At 54.4% G+C, this 15014-nt stretch overlaps 3 protein-coding genes across 8 annotated transcripts; 1 reads left to right on the top strand and 2 right to left on the bottom strand.

Annotated features, from left to right (window-relative positions):
• Positions 1-2980: 2980 nt before the first annotated feature.
• BTBD19 (BTB domain containing 19) lies at positions 2981-9978 on the bottom strand. 5 transcript variants are annotated; one of them, XM_039238661.1, is made up of 8 exons: positions 7086-9978; positions 5596-5809; positions 5452-5505; positions 4028-4087; positions 3857-3925; positions 3648-3779; positions 3397-3522; positions 2981-3254 (listed from the first exon to the last, which is right to left on the bottom strand). In XM_039238661.1, exons 1-8 carry the CDS (start codon positions 7169-7171, stop codon positions 3120-3122), a joined length of 876 nt encoding a protein of 291 aa, XP_039094592.1. In that variant the 5' UTR covers positions 7172-9978; the 3' UTR covers positions 2981-3119. The 5 variants fall into 5 exon arrangements, with proteins under 5 accessions (XP_039094592.1, XP_039094590.1, XP_039094589.1 ...); XM_039238659.1 differs by having other exon boundaries at positions 5452-5809; XM_039238658.1 differs by having other exon boundaries at positions 2981-3522.
• DYNLT4 (dynein light chain Tctex-type 4) lies at positions 9375-10034 on the top strand. The gene has a single exon (XM_039238662.1). It carries the CDS (start codon positions 9375-9377, stop codon positions 10032-10034), a length of 660 nt encoding a protein of 219 aa, XP_039094593.1.
• A 14-nt stretch (positions 10035-10048) lies between these two features.
• Positions 10049-15014, bottom strand: PLK3 (polo like kinase 3). 2 transcript variants are annotated; one of them, XM_039238654.1, is made up of 15 exons: positions 14707-15014; positions 14384-14491; positions 14179-14295; positions 13908-14037; positions 13737-13824; positions 12857-12952; positions 12568-12766; positions 12327-12450; positions 12052-12194; positions 11721-11814; positions 11500-11583; positions 11244-11406; positions 10974-11103; positions 10689-10802; positions 10049-10579 (listed from the first exon to the last, which is right to left on the bottom strand). In XM_039238654.1, exons 1-15 carry the CDS (start codon positions 14914-14916, stop codon positions 10388-10390), a joined length of 1992 nt encoding a protein of 663 aa, XP_039094585.1. In that variant the 5' UTR covers positions 14917-15014; the 3' UTR covers positions 10049-10387. The 2 variants fall into 2 exon arrangements, with proteins under 2 accessions (XP_039094585.1, XP_039094586.1); XM_039238655.1 differs by having other exon boundaries at positions 12052-12143.

Raw genomic sequence — 15014 nt, 5'->3', positions numbered from 1 at the left:
AAACCCAGCATAAAAATACCCAGGTTTAATCATTTCTTTTAGTCTTCATTTCCTTATGAAGGCTCTTGTATTGTTAAAACTTATATTGGTATATACGCTGCTGAAGTGAGCACACTAAAACTTAATATTGGGGTACCAGGCTGGCTCAGTCGGAGGACCATGTGACTCTTGATCCCAGGTTTGTGTGAGCCCCACGTGAGGTGTAGATTACATACACACATACATACATACATTAAGAGGGGTAAAAAGAACTTTTTCCTCCTACACTACCTTTTCTTTTAGCAAAAAGAATTTTGCTCTAATTGATCTGCACTGAGCTTTTTTCAAAGATCACAGACACCTTTTTATATCACTATAATATACCATAGTTAATTTAACCAGTCTTCTAGATTAAACCAGGACATCTAGCTTGTTTTCCATTTTCATTATCTAAACAATGCTGTTATGAAGTGGTACTATGAGTAACCACATGTTCAGTCTTGGGAGATGACGCCAAATAACTTTCTTTAATTCATGTGCAACATATTTTTGTAAAAAATTCCTGAGACAGAAGTTTAACCTTATTTTCTGCTAATCAACTGACCCTCGTTTTAGATTGGTAGTATCTTGTTTTACAGCTCTTTTAAACTCTTTATGGAATAAAATATCATTTAAATAAGGAAATAACATCAGCACTGAACATTTGCAGAGCACTGATTATGTGACAGAGGCTGGAGTAACAAGAAATGAATAAGGCATCATTCCAGGCCTAGAGATCTTTGCCTAGGGAGATTCAGATCCTCAGGAAGAAAAAAGGTGTCTAATGAATGAAAAAAGTAGTGATGTGAGAAACAAAGGCAGAAGGCAATGTAGATAAAATTAAATCTCCTCATAACCTGCAGCCCATTGACAAATACTTGAAGCAGGCCCACTAGAACATTCTTCCAGGAACTCCCTACTGTTTTAATGTTACTGCTTTGCTAGAGGGAAAAAACAACCTTAGCTCGACAAGAATGAGGCCTCCGGGATTCTGTGAGTCTTCTTTAGCATATGAAAGTCCTTCTGGAAACTTCCCCTGGCCTTTACTTTCCCCAGCCCCCAAGTATATAATCAGTCACTCCTCACAATCCCGGGGCAGCTCTTCTTGCCCACAGGTCCTGTCCCCATGCTTTAAAATCACCTTTTTGCACTCAACCATGCTTTCTTGGCCGTCAGCTCCTGCCCCACCATTACTCCAAAACTGCATCAGTAGCATGGGGAGTCTTCAGTAACCGAGAGAGTGAATGTACAGCCAGAGGATTACTGCCTTCGGAACCAGGGACTTTAGGCAAAGGTAGTAGTTGAGAAAAGAGTTGCTAATATTTGGAACCACTAGTAATTCTGAGTGTCCTGAAAGTGAAATAGAGTGTGTTTCGTCCTGAGCAATAGGGATGTTGAGGGGCTTAATAAGGGTAGTACGGCTGATGATCTTAAACAAGACTGGCTGCAGTGTGGAAAATGGTGGGAAGAGGGCCATGGCAGGCATGGCAGGCGTGGAGGCAGTGCTGGAGTGAAGACAGGAAGGCTTGTAAGAGCCAGTTGCAATAATTCTTAACACAGATAGTACTGGGTGAACTAAATCGAAGAGAACTGAACCAACTGGAAAGGTCTCATAGGGGAGAAAAAGTAACTTTTCCCTCTACTCTCTGAGGTCTTGGCTGTGGCCTTTGTAGTAAGAGACAGATTAACAAGAGAAGAACAAGTTTATTAACATGTATACCTCATGTTCATAGCAGCACTCTCCACAATAGCTAAAACATGGAAAGAGCCTAAGTGTCCATCAACAGATGAATGGATCAAGAAGATGTGGTTTATCTATACCATGGAATACTACATGGCAGTGAGAAAGAATGCAATCTGGCCATGTGTAGCAACATGGATGGACCTTGAGGGTGTTATGCTGAGTGAAATAAGTCAGGCAGAGAAGGACAAATATCATATGTTTGCACATATAGGAGGATTAGGAGGAACTTGACGGAGGAACAAGGGGGAGAAGAAGGGGGGAAATGGTGGGGGAAAGGGAGAGAGGCAAACCATGAGAGACTCTTGAATGCTGACAAAAACTGAGGACTGATGGATGTGGGGGGGTGGGGGGATGGGCATGGAGGAGGACACTTGTGGGGATGAACATTGAGTGTTATGTGGAAACTAATTTGACAATAAACTATTTGAAAAAAAAAAAAACATGTATGCCTCATATGTACATGGGAGATACCCAGGGAAAAGTGAGTAACTCCCTGAGGTGGTCTAAAATACCTGCTGAAAGACCATTTTCAGCTAAGATGAAAGAAAAGTGTAGGGAGGACAGTTAGGAGGAGGCTACCAGGAAAAAGGCACAGTACATAAGGTAAGGCTTGTCCAGCAGTGCGTGCCTTCTCCACTAAAATCCTCCTGTGAGCTGATCATCCCTTTCCTGAGACACCCTTACAAATGGAGATTTCCTTTTTAAATATAAATTTCCCTTACAAAAGGGTAACTTCTACTCTGTTTCCAGAGCTTCCACTGTTTCTCAAAATAATCAGCTTAAAATAATCCTTAGCTCAAAGAGCCTGTATTTTGGATTGGCACATTTTGCTACCCTTCAGTGTCTTAGAAGGCAGAAGCCACGGGAGGCAGATGTGAGGAAGAAAAATAAGGCAAGGCAGATGCAGGTTTCTGGTTTAGACACGGAGATGAGAACCATGAAGGAGGCAGAACTGAGCAAAGATGAGGAAACAGCTCAATTTTGAATGGGAGTCTGAGGTGTCTGTGAGGCATTTAGAGAGCGCTCTCTGGGAGGTAGGTCTGGAATTAAAGAGGGAACTGAGATGAAAAAAATGTAGGAATTCTAAAAGTAAACGCGGCAGGCCAGAGGGCCCAGGGTAGAGTCAGGGTTAAGGCGTAAAGGAAATCGCTTTGGGGCCCCCGCCCAAGCCCACGCCCTTTCCCCACCCCCACTCCCCACAGCCCCACCCACAGGGCGCAGAGCAGGGCGACAGTAGCCCTTTCCGGCGCCAGGCTCGCAGGGCATGCTGGGGACGGAAGTCCGCCCCGAGCGCCAGGCACGTCGGGAGCTGTAGTTTGGGACAGGCCCAGAATTCCTTGCAAATCGCGGCCTTTGGTCACTTAAAGGGCAGGTCCAGAAAGCAGTGATGCTCCCGTGGCAGGGTTCCCCTCCGGCGGCGGCACAGGGCGCCCCGGGCCGCATCCCCTCTCTGCAGAGCGTGGCACTTCCACGCCTCCACGATCTGCTCCACCTGCAGGGGAAGGCTGGTCAAGGCAGAGTCCTGCAGTACCCCCTGACCGGCAGACCCTGTGTCGAGCCCCCCACCCAACCCCTCCGCGCTTTCTCCCCACGCTGCTGAGCGGATCTGAGCTTGGTTCCCCGCGTCTGCGCACCGGGATGAGAGGCTCCCGCTGGTTCTGCTCTTCCAGGGCGCTCAGCTCCGCCGGGGCCAGCAAAGCCAGTCTCAGCTCCCGCACCACCGGGGCCGCCACCTCGGCGACCGGCCGCTCCAGCACGGCCTGCGAACGCCAGCCCTAAGCCTGGACGGGCAAGAGCACCTGCCCCGCCGCCCGCTTGCCGGATTCCTGCGCCCCAGGCCTCCTTCCACACGCCCGCCCAGGGCCCCCTTAGCCCCCCAGCTCACCGCGCCCACGCGCGCCCAGCTCCGGGCCGCCAGGACGAGCTCAGCCTCGTCCACGCGGAGCTTGTCGCTGCGCAGCAGGGACAGCAACGCTGGCGCCGACAGCTCCAGGAAGCCGCGGGTCCGGAGCGCCTCCTGTGGGTCCGCAAATGGGTCAGGGAGGAGCAGAATGGGGTCTGAGGGGTTGAGAGTATGAAGATGGGGAGCGATACCTGGCTGTGGGCCTCTACAAACGCTATGCAACGCTCCTGCAGCGGTCCCAGGCCAAAGGTTACCGCAACCTAGGAACAGGATGAAGACTGTCAGGTTGGAGGCTGGAGAGACCATTGTGCTCCAGTCCTCCACACTGAGGACTAACTGCAAGCCTGTCCAGCAACACCCACCTGCAAGGCCTCACAAACCAGCTCCACATCCAGCACCTTCACCACAAACTGCAAGCACAGCTGGGAATAGAAATGAAAGCTGGTTGTACCAAGGTGAATCCCGCTCCAAGACCCCATCCCTGGAAGTGGTGAGCCACCCAGGTTCCTAAGCAGCCCCACACCTAAAGTGACCTCCCAGACCAAGAAAGGCAAGGAATCACCAGCGTCTGAGACTTGGTAAGCCTGAAGGGACTGGACACTAGCAGCCTACAAATCAGACTAGATGAAAGCAATGCGAAAATTCACTCTCCTTCTCTGAGGACACTTCTCTTCCTTGACTTGTGTCGCTTCTGACTAAAGACATTTTTTTTAATTTTTTTTTTAATGTTTTATTTATTTTTAGGAGAGAGAGAGAGACAGCGTGAGCAGGGGAGGGTCAGAGAGAGAGGGAGTCACAGGCTGAAACAGGCTCCAGGCTGTGAGCTGGCAGTCAGCACAGAGCCTGACGCGGGGCTCGAACCCACGAACTGCGAGATCATGACCTAAGCGAAAGTCGGACGCTTAACCGACTAAGCCACCCAGGCGCCCCAAGACATTTTTGTTTTAACTAGGATCTTGAATTTCACCCATGACCTCCCCCTCTCACCCTCACATCCAGAAGAGCACCGGGTCATGCCAGTTCCACTTCTCTTAAAGTCATGTACCTCTCTCTTGAGCTGCCACTGCCTCTCATCCCCATTGGACTGGGGAGGCCTTCCCATCTCTCCCAATCACTTCTCCTCTAAGCTCCAGATCCTCACTCCTTTACCTCTCCAATGAATCTCCATGTCCTCTGAGTAAAAAAAAAAAAAAAGTCTAAATTTTTGAAGGTCCTGCATGATTTCGTCCCCAATACCATCTCCAATCTCATCTGTCTCTCCTCCTCTTACACTTAGTCCAGCCACACTAAGTGGCTCACTAGCTCCTTTTGTGCCTCTGTGACTAGAATGCCACCTTTCCCATTCCCCCTCAAACCCTTACCTGTTCTACCTGATCCAACACAAATGTTTCCTCCTCCAAGAAGTCTTCCCTTCTTTTCTCCCCTATGGCAAGACTAGAGAGACCCTCTGTAGAGGCACCATATACCCTCATCTATCATACTTCTTATGCCCCTAGGTTAAGAGATTTCATGTGTCTATCTCTCTTTGAAGAAAAGGATCAAGGCTGACTTACCCTGGCATCCATGGCAACAGCCATAAACACCCCATATGCCCCCACAGTACACACAGGGCATGTACCTATCCTTTTGCACACTGGCACACATAATGCCTATTTACACAGAGAGATATCCATACTTCTGTGTTGGGACACGTTCCTCGCCAGACCAGAGTGTGTGTGAGGCAGGGTGTGATCTGAGCCCATAAGAAGCAAGAGAAATGAGACAGGAGCCTGCCACATAAACCCACCTCTCGCAGTTCCTCCAGCCCATATTCCACAGCTGCGGTCAGCACCTCCAGCACCTGCAAGGTGGGTGGTTGGGGATGTGGTGGAGAGTGTCTCCTGCCCCTCCCCCTCCCTCTCTCATCCATACCCTTGCCCAACAGGCTCACAGAGTGGCGGTGCAGCCTGACACTGTTGGTGTACAGGAACTCCAGCACTGCCAGGAAGGCCTCAGCTGGCACAGTGCTTAGCACCACGGGGCTAGGCATCTCAGGGCCCAGCTTCGGACCCAGAAGTCGTTGGAAGAAGTTGCATCTACAGGCCAACAAGCACCGGTGGGCAAACACCTCCTGCCGTTCTTGACCGACCACAAAGCAAACATCACTGTGGGAAGGGGAGGAGAGAGCCAGGGAAGAAGAGGCCAGAGTCTTGGATACAACTCTAGGCTTTGCCTTTGCCTACTCTGAGCCTTCATTTCTGTATCTGTCATATAAGGGATAGGGCTTAGTCCTTCCACCCAATGGTCTAGAGTACACACACAAGCCTGGATTCTAGTCCTGGCTCCATCCTGTGGTGCATCAGGCAAGTGACTTTATACCTTTGAATCTCAGGTTTCTCATCCATGAAATGGGATAGTAATCCCAAATCCTCAGGTCTTAGAGGAGGTGGCTATGCTTGATCCCTGAGGGGGAACCAAGGCTGATGCAATATTGACCTTACATACCCCTCTTCTCCCCAGCCTGACTCTTGAGGTAAGGGAAACTCTTCTTGGCTCCTCCTCCATAGACTGCAAACTCAGCTATTTTTCAGCCTCCTCCAGGCAGGAGGGGGTGGGGGAGCGGGGGTTGCAGAGTGCACTGGCTGCAGACAGACATGGTAGTGATGCACCATCATGAGACCAGACCGCATTTTCCATCTTCGCAACCACTTCCGGCCCCAGCCCCTGGGCCTCCCAACAGCATAGAGGGTAGGAGGCAGGAAATGAAGCTTGAGCTTCTGGAGCCTCCTAGTCCCAGGACCAAGGCCAGGGGTTCCCACTACTCAGACCGGACTGCAATCTCCAAAGCAGTAGGGTCATGGGAGTCTCCAACCCTTGGGGAGGCAGTGGGGACAAAAAGCAACATTCTAGTTCTCCTGACCAGCCCTGCCCCCATATTCTATCCCTAGTTTCAGATACCACTAGCATCCTGGGCAGTGAGCCCTAGGCAGCACCCTTGAACTACTTCCTGTCGGAAACTCTGGCTCAATCCCTTGAGTTTTGTTCCTCTTGTGAATCCCCAGTTCCCAGAACAGGGCCATCTGCTCCTCTGCCTCCCATAGAGGGGCTCAACTTACATCCCATCTCTCAAGATCCAGGGGGCAAAGGGCTCTTTTCTGCCAGGAACCCAAGATCCACAAAGGAAGGCCTTTACCTAAAGTCACACCAGCTGCTCCAGGCTCCAGCCCCCACTGCCCCTTCCCCCCACTTCTCGTTCTCAAGACATCATGGACACTGAGTGATGTGACCTGTAGTCATTCGTCACACTTGACTTCCCCACACTGAGTTCACCAGGAAGTAGGGTCATCTCCACCTCTTCCGTACTCAAGGCTTCCTCAGAGTCAAGGCTTTCCTTAGCAGAGCCAGCTAAGGAAAACCCACAGACAGAGCCCACCCCCTCACCTGTACTGGGGATTGTTGAGAAGACTTCGGAGTGCTGTGGAAAAGGGCGCAGCCTCCCCGTGCACAACCAGTCCTGGGGTCTCCATGGGTGGGGTGGGGCAGGGAAGTAAGAGAATAGAATAGAATAGCCTAGGAGGCCTGTTGTCTGTTGGTCTGTGGGAGGGGGTAGCTGGGAAGGAGCAGGAGGCCTGGCTAGGCCTGGGAGCTGGTAAGGAGGCTAGAAAAGCCTGAGAGGGAGGGGCAGGAGCTTGGGAAGGCTGTTTGCTGAGAAGCTAAAGTTGAGGGATGGGGCAGGAGAGGCCAGGTTTCTTAAGAAGGCACCCAGAGGCTAGTGCAAGAGGCCAGAGGCTGGGCTTGGGGATGGGGAGTCAGGGAAGGGGCCAAGAGAGGCTGAGGGTGGAGCAGACTGGACTGGGGAGGAGAGGCTGGCAGCGGATGAGGCCCCAGCTGGGAGCCTGCCAGGCAGCAGTGGGTGGGAAGCCTGTGGGTTTCCACGGAAACTGGAGCCCAGCTTGAGAGGCCCCGCCCATCTTCCACAGGCCCAGGGAAAACTTCAGCCCTCAGAGGGGCCAGAAGCTTAGTAGAGGGTCTCAGCACCCAGGCCCTGCCTGTCTTGGATCCAGAGTTCAAACTCCCTGCCCCTCCTACTCCTTCTCTCACATGCACACAGGGCCAGGATCAGGTTAGCCAGACCTGGGAAACCCCCTCAACAGGGAAATTCCTCACCCTCATGGAGTTTTCAGAGCCCAGACTGGCTTGTCTGGGAGGGGGTTGGGCAGTCCTGTCCCTCCCAGAAGGAGGTCAGGTGAGGAGGTGTCAGCTCTGACAGAGGCGTCATGGCCTCTGGCATCCCTAAAATGCAACCAGTTAGGGGTTTGGCACTCTAGGCACACCAGAGGTGTGGCCAGCTGGGGACAAGCTCCAGGGCACTTGGGTCAGCAGGGGTCAGGAGGCTGGACTCTGGTTTACTGCCAAGTCTAGTCACCGCTATTGCACCATTGTTGCGTCAGGTCTGCTCCCACCAGCAGAACTGATGTGCCTCCCCTCCCCCTGCACACAGCCCTGAGCTGAGGAAGTCATCCAAACCCCACCCCAGCTCTGCACAGGGAGCGGAAATGTTTGTCCTTATTGAGGCTAATGGGGAGAGGACAGAGCCATGACGTTCTTCTTCCTGTAGGCGAAGATCATGATTCCTGAACAGCCACCCCTACAGGCTCAAGGTCTCCCCATATTACAGGCCTCTGCAATTTGCTCACAGCTTCAGAGCCAGCCTTCAGAAGGGGAGAAATGGATAGCAGTTCAAGAGCCCTGGAATAGGGAAATACCTTTTTGACCAGAGCCACTCTCTACATTTGCCCCTCAGTACAGGGGTTCTAGGCCCCTGTTATCTCCTCTTCCCTGATGACTCAGGCACCCTGCACTCAACACGTACTCAGTGTAGTAACACTTCCAAGTTAAGCCAGAGCCAGGACGGAAAGGAGGAGACCAAAAAACAGGAGTGGCTGACCAGTAACCCAGGGCAACTCCACAACACAAGGGGCCATTAGCTTCCCGTCTGCCAGTCAGGCCAGCTGGGTGAGGAAGGGCTGTGGAGCTAGGAGAGAGTTTGGAGGCCAAAGGCTGCAGGTGACTCAGGTGCCTGTGGGAGTTTCGGGAGAAGAGGGCCTTCATCCCAAAACTGATTCTGGAGGTAGGGCCAGAGGCCAAATGGAGAGGGTGGAAGGAGCTTCCTGAGTCATCTGCCTCCAACCAGCCTGAACCAATTGTAGGGGAGGTCTTTGTGCCAGCCACGCTAGAAGCAGGTAGGGGCAGATGTCTGGATTCAATAACCCACAGGGGTAGAAGGATCCGTGGGGTTGAACGTGTTGGGTCTGTCTGTGTCTTCCTCTGGTTAGGGGCTTGAGGCACCACTGTCTAGGCTGAGGCAAACAAAGGGCAGATTCATCTCCCTTCTGGTGGAAAAGTCAAGTGGAAGAGAGAAAAGGAGGTGTTATTTAGAGCTCACTTAGCGAACCTCCATAGTGCTCAGGGGAAAGTGGAGTTCAGGGGGGCAGGGGCTACCCCAAAATGATAGTCTGAGCAGCATTGCTTATGTCCCTAACAGCCAGTAACACTCTAAGCACCTAGGAATCCACGCAGCTGGGGACAATTTGATTCACCTGTCCCAAAAACAGGTAAGAAGGGGTTAGAGGGTAAAAAACCTTATTACGGAGTGAAAGACTGGATGGGGTACAAAGATGGCCAGGTAGGCCATCCCATCCAGGTGTGGGTCTTCCAGCCGGCAGGTCCATGGCTAGCAGGTCTGTGCCCCCCGGACGCCAGGAGGAGGATACTACCAAAGACCCTGGGCTGAAACTATCACCGGTGAGGCCTCCGGGCCACCTGCCCAGTATAGAAGAGACCCGACTACCAGGTCTGGGCCCAGCCTCCCGCCGTGGCTCTGTGCTGGGCCCGGCCTCGTCCTTCTCACGCCGCAACTCGCTGGCCGCACCAGGCGCAGGTCCTGGGGGTCGTCGACCATCTCTGGGCCCAGTTCCTCTTCTAGGTTCAAGGGTTAGCTTCTCCGGGTTGCCCCTAGCACCCGTGCATCGGGTGGCGCCCTCCTACCGCACAGAGCCAGCACCAGGGGAGCGCTGGGAGGCCTCACCTTTACAACGCGCCCTGCAGGCAGCGCTGGAGGCGAGGCTGCGCAATGCGTGCTACTCAGGGGCAGAGGCCGGGCCTCTGGCTCAGGAGCTGTGTGATCTGGTACGTGTGTGCCTGCGTGAGATCAGTCCCCCGCGCTACAAGCTAGTGTGCAGCGTGGTGCTGGGGCCGCGCGCCAGCCAGGGTGTGCACGTGGTCAGCCGCGCACTCTGGGACACGGAACGCGATGGGTTGGCCTCTGCCGCCTTCACCAACGCCTCGCTCTTCGCCGTGGCCGTGGTCCACGGGCTCTACTATGAGTGAAGAGGGCTTCCAAGTTCTGCAAAACGGTTTATTATCCCAGGAGGAGGCCCTCCCTGGGGCTCAATCCCAATAAATAAATGTCTGTCAATAAATAAAAGTGGTCCATAAATAACGTCCCCTAGCTGGGGACTAAGGCTCAGGCTTTTCTTGGAGAAGGGATAGGAGGCTGCTGGGACAGGCAGACTCCAACCCCAGTAAAGCTGGTCCCTGATTCCCTGGGGGATTTGGCCCAGAGCCCCCAGTGAGGCACCAAAGGGACAAGGAGGCCCACAAGGCAAGGGCCAGAGCCTTACAGGCACAGGCCTGCCTCAGCCCTGAGGCTTTAGGTCATGGCCTACTCTGCAGGTTAGGGCCTAGGCTGGGCAGCGGTCCCGGAGCAGACGCAGGGCATAGCGGAGCCGCTGCCGCAGGTCCGGAGAACAGCCCAGCTGCCGAAGGTGGGAAGCGAGGTAAGTACAAGCACTGCGATTGCGGGCCACAAAAGTCACAAGCAGGGGCTCCCAGCCACTGAGGATCAGTTTGGTGTGGTCTCCATAGAAGTTCACCTATGTGCAGAAGGGTGGCACTGATCAGGTCCTAGGCTCCAGATCCAGTTTCTTTCCCAGCACAGTAGGCCTCCTAGACCTTCCCCCCAACTCCAGGAGGGGTTCTTACCTGGACAGTGCCATCACTAAACAGCATGAGTAGGGCCTGATCAGTCTTAACCCACTGCAGCAAGAGTGGGGGAACAGGCATCTCTACCTCTTCCACACTGGGCAGATCACCACCCTGGGAGCAAGGAGCAAGTTATTTATCTGACATGAGTCAGGTCCCTCCCCATTAATGTCTCCCTTAGGGGTTCAGCCTCTAGCTCTTATCCCCCTAGCCACTCCTGCCAATGGGAATAGGAAGGGATCAGGATGTGTCAGTCCTCAGTGTGCCCCACTCCAGTCCACATACCTTCATGAGATGCTGTTCCATGTAGGAGGCAAAATATCTTAGGACACCGAGCTGAGGCTGCAGGGCCCGAGGCACAGCACCCACAGAGAAAGAGAAGTGTTTTGTGCTGGTAGGGTTGTAGTGCACAGTCCTGGAGGAGAGGAGACAGGAAGTCAGACAGAGCCCCTGCACTGATGCCCCTCCCTGAGAAACCCCAGGACACCAAGTGCAAGAACACACAGCTGCTGGGCACAAAGGCCTGGATACAAGGCACTCCATAACAGCACTTACTTTCTGTTAGCTGAAAGGGCCATGTGTGTGCCGTTGTTGAAAAGCACAGCCACACGGCGGCTGGACAGTTGATACCCAAAGCCAAATTTGTTGGAGTAGTCAACCCACTTGCTGACCCATACCAGAGGCTCTGGCTGTGCAAGGGGAGCTGGGTTCTGTTCCGCTGTCATGAAAGAGGAAGGAGTGAGGACCTGTTCCCAACATCTCAGCCAAAGAATTCCCACCACCATTCACCCACACCAGACCCCAACCTTACCCGGGGGCATGAAGGCCAGGCAGTTTCTCAGAGCACAGAGGGCTGACTCCACCACTGTGGCCACAGTCAGACCTTCTTCAAACCCTGAAGGAAACAGGGCACTCAGAATTAGGCATTAGTTCCCCAGGACACAGGCCTTGTTTCTCTGACCACTCCTTCCCTCTGGTCCCTGGTCTCAGCCCCAGCAACCTCTAGCACTTCTCATCTTTCTGGCTGCTCACCATCTCCACTGCTTGCCAGTGTCCCACGTGGTGAGCTGTCTTCAGGTGCTGTCTCTACCAAGCTGAGGGGTGCTGGACCAGAAGCTGCTGGAGCCTGGATGGTTGGGTAGAAGGGAGAGAGACAGGCCTCAAACTCCAAATCCTTGAGAGTCCATGGCCCAACCTTGCCCTGACAGCCAGGGCACCCCAGGTCAGTCCTGGCTGGCTAATGAGACACAGCCAATTAGGCCACCACGAGGCTAGATGCTTCACTAGCTTCTTTTATCCCAGGCTTCCTGCAGCTGCTAGGGTGAGTGTGAGTCAGGGAACACTACCCACGTGAGCACCTCACCTCAGGCCTGGCGTCTTGATGGCCAATGGATGTCCGAGTGAGGCCATTCACCAAACAGGAGACCTCATCCCGCTCCTCAGGATGGTTCTTACCTGGGTGGGGTAAGATATAGCCCTCAGTATCCTGCCCACCCCACAGGCTCCCTGTAGGGAAGATACAAATGGGCACATGCTCTCTATGGGTTCAAAGGCACTCATACTCATGCCCCCACAATATATGTAACAAGTCCCCCCTGCCACTCTATACCCTCAAAACCACTGACATCCCAGACTCACTCTTCTTCTTCCTGCCAAAGAGGCTCTTGGTAACTTTGACAAACAGAATCCTAGCTGGGTTAAGGGGTATCAGGTCTGGGACTGTCACACAGCTGCTGACAGGGAGCCGGTCGGGAGTGTAGCCCTGAGGAGGGAAGTCATGTGAGCAGAGAAGGGAGGCCTTAGGGGGCCTGTCACCTACCCCCCATTGAATCCCCTAAGAATATGCAGACTTGACTTAGGTGTCTGGGGAGCCACAGACCTTGGTAAAGAAGTCATGGCGCAGGATCTGGTCAATTGAGGGGCGGTCTTGGGGCGAGGCTCGAAGGATGGCAGCCAGGAGCTGCCGGGCAGGCAGTGAGAGGCTGGCGGGCAGTGTGTAGTGAACCTGTTTGATGCAGCGATATGTCTCCTTCAAGTCAACTGTCTCAAAGGGGGGACTCCCACATAGCAGTGTGTACCTGTAGGGTAGAGATAAGGGGGTCAGGAGTAAAGTGGAAGGTACACCCCACACGGGCACGCACCAGTGTGTAGATGACCCTGGGACTCACATGACACAGCCCAAGGACCACACATCTGCCTCCGGGCCATGGCCCTGTCTCTGCAGCACTTCTGGAGCCACATAGTTGGGGGTGCCACAGATGGTTCTGAAAAGGAATAGGAAGAGAGAAGGTTCAGACCCAGCCTGGCTAGCTCCCCCTCCCACATCCCTGCCCCCACTGTGAGTCCAGACAAAGCAGCTGCCTGTCACCAAAGGCCAGAGAACTCCTGCTTGTCCTGGGACAATGGATGCTGGGGATGGCAGCTGAGTCCCCGCCCACCCGCCTGGCCCAGCTGCTCAGCTGCTCTGCAGGACAGGGAGAGGCCCTGACCCCCAAACCAGCCCCCTCCTCCAAGGCCAGCAGAGGGTCCATCACTGATCCTTCCCTCCTTCCCCCACTCCCGTCTGTCAGACACCCACACAGCCTGTCACCTCCTATGGTCTGTGCCACACACACACAACACCAGCTGTCACATCTCCCAAAAACACTCATCTATCACACATGCTATCTGTTGTCACTCACACCCAGTCATCATGGCCTCAGCAGGGTCTTCTTACACAGGATGACATGCCCTGCTATTCCCACACTCGGTCTGTCTCACACACACATTGCTTATGTCACCTTCCCCCAGTCACACACAGAATCAGTCAAACATCTCCAAGACTCCTTACATCCCATCCGTCTCAGGGATTCAAACACCAACAGGACCCTCAACTTTTCCACCAGTCGTGGCTGCTACCTCTACCTTCCCACACACACAACCAACCATCATCCCTCCCCATCTATCACACACACACATCGGTCAGCCATCATGCCTCCCACATACAAACTGTCACGCATGTCATCTGTGTCACACAGACTGTGGCCACCCCTCTCCTCAAACACTCACTTCTTCCTGTGTTCCGGGGGTTCCAATCGGGTTGCCAGCCCAAAGTCCCCCATCTTCAGTTCCATGTTCTCAGTGATAAAAAAATTTCCTGAACAGGGAAGGGCAAAGAGGTGTCAGACTCCTTTCTCTCTACCTCCTCAAACCCTAATTCCGCGGGCCCAGGATTCTCACCCAGCTTGAGGTCTCGATGCAGGATGCCCCGCTGGTGCAAGTACTTGAGTCCGGAAAGGATCTGGCGCAAGTAGTAGCGCACCTCTGGCTCCAACAGGGTGTGCCGGGCCTTCCAGATGTGAGCCAGGGACTGCAGAAAGCCACTGCTTCAGCCCCTGGTCCGCCCTCTTTGACCCTCCCTCCATTTGCACTTGCTGAAGGAAGAGACAGGGCTCCAGCTTTGGGTCTCAAGGCCCCCATTGCCTCTCCCACTCCCGTCGTCATCGCTCACCTTTCGGCTGCAGAGCTCCAGGAAAATATATATGTTGTCAGCATCCTCAAAGTGGTGTGAGAAACGTACGATGTGGCGGTGCTGCAGGCCGCGGTGCAGTTCAATCTCGTTTAGGATCTGCAATAGGGGCGCAGGGTGGTCATTCTTCAAGGGCTCCTTCACTACTGTCCCACCCCACCCCTGATCTGTTGGGCCCAGGGCCCACCTTCTCGCGTTGATGCGGCTTAGTGATGCGGCTCTGTGAGATGACTTTGACCGCGTAGGCGTTGCCGGTCTCTGTGTCAGTGGCCTCGTAGCAGCGGGCAAAGCCCCCCTGTGGGAAGGGGGCATCAGTCAGGGCGCTCCAGGACAGCCAAGTCTGGCCCGCAGATGTCCCCGCACCGAGGGCAAGCGTCCCCGCGCTGAGGACAAGCGTCCCCGCGTCCCCGCGCTGAGGACAAGCGCCCTCGCCCCAGCAGGCGCCTTCAAGAAAGTCGGCAGGACGCTCCCCCCCCCCAGCCTCGTTAGCACCCCACCCCACCAGTTCACCTTGCCCAACAGGCGGCCTTTGAAGTAGGTACGGCCGCTGTGCGGGTCCGTGATGAGGCGCCCTGAGTCCGGCGCCGGTGGTCCGGCCGGCATCTCCAGATCATGTCCCGGCAAGGCATTCCCAGGCGGCCCGGGCCCGGCAGGGGGCGCGGGCGGGGCGGCAGCACGCGGGAAGGGGCGCGGGGATAGGAAGCCGGCGGCGGGCTCCATGCAGGCGGTGCGTCGTAGCGCCGGCCGGGCTTGTTTCGGTTCCGCCAAGCCCCGGCCGCGCGTGGCACGGCCAGGATTTGTTACGCTGTGATCGCGCC

Source organism: Hyaena hyaena, unplaced genomic scaffold (assembly GCF_003009895.1).
Source record: "Hyaena hyaena isolate Hyena2069 unplaced genomic scaffold, ASM300989v1 scaffold_144, whole genome shotgun sequence".
Taxonomy (NCBI): domain Eukaryota; kingdom Metazoa; phylum Chordata; class Mammalia; order Carnivora; family Hyaenidae; genus Hyaena; species Hyaena hyaena.
This window is presented reverse-complemented; position numbering and strand designations above follow the sequence as displayed.

Coding starts and splice junctions, on each gene's coding strand:
- BTBD19 (XM_039238656.1), bottom strand. CDS start 7,171: ATGGAGACCCCAGGACTGGTTGTGCACGGGGAGGCTGCGCCCTTTTCC. Junction 4,088..5,451: donor GGCTGGAGGAACTGCGAGAG/GTGGGTTTATGT, acceptor TTCTATTCCCAG/CTGTGCTTGCAGTTTGTGGT. Junction 3,523..3,647: donor GCTGGGCGCGCGTGGGCGCG/GTGAGCTGGGGG, acceptor TGGCGTTCGCAG/GCCGTGCTGGAGCGGCCGGT.
- DYNLT4 (XM_039238662.1), top strand. CDS start 9,375: ATGGCTAGCAGGTCTGTGCCCCCCGGACGCCAGGAGGAGGATACTACC.
- PLK3 (XM_039238654.1), bottom strand. CDS start 14,916: ATGGAGCCCGCCGCCGGCTTCCTATCCCCGCGCCCCTTCCCGCGTGCT. Junction 14,038..14,178: donor TGGAGCTCTGCAGCCGAAAG/GTGAGCGATGAC, acceptor GGCTTTCTGCAG/TCCCTGGCTCACATCTGGAA. Junction 11,104..11,243: donor GCCCTTTCAGCTAACAGAAA/GTAAGTGCTGTT, acceptor CCTCTCCTCCAG/GACTGTGCACTACAACCCTA.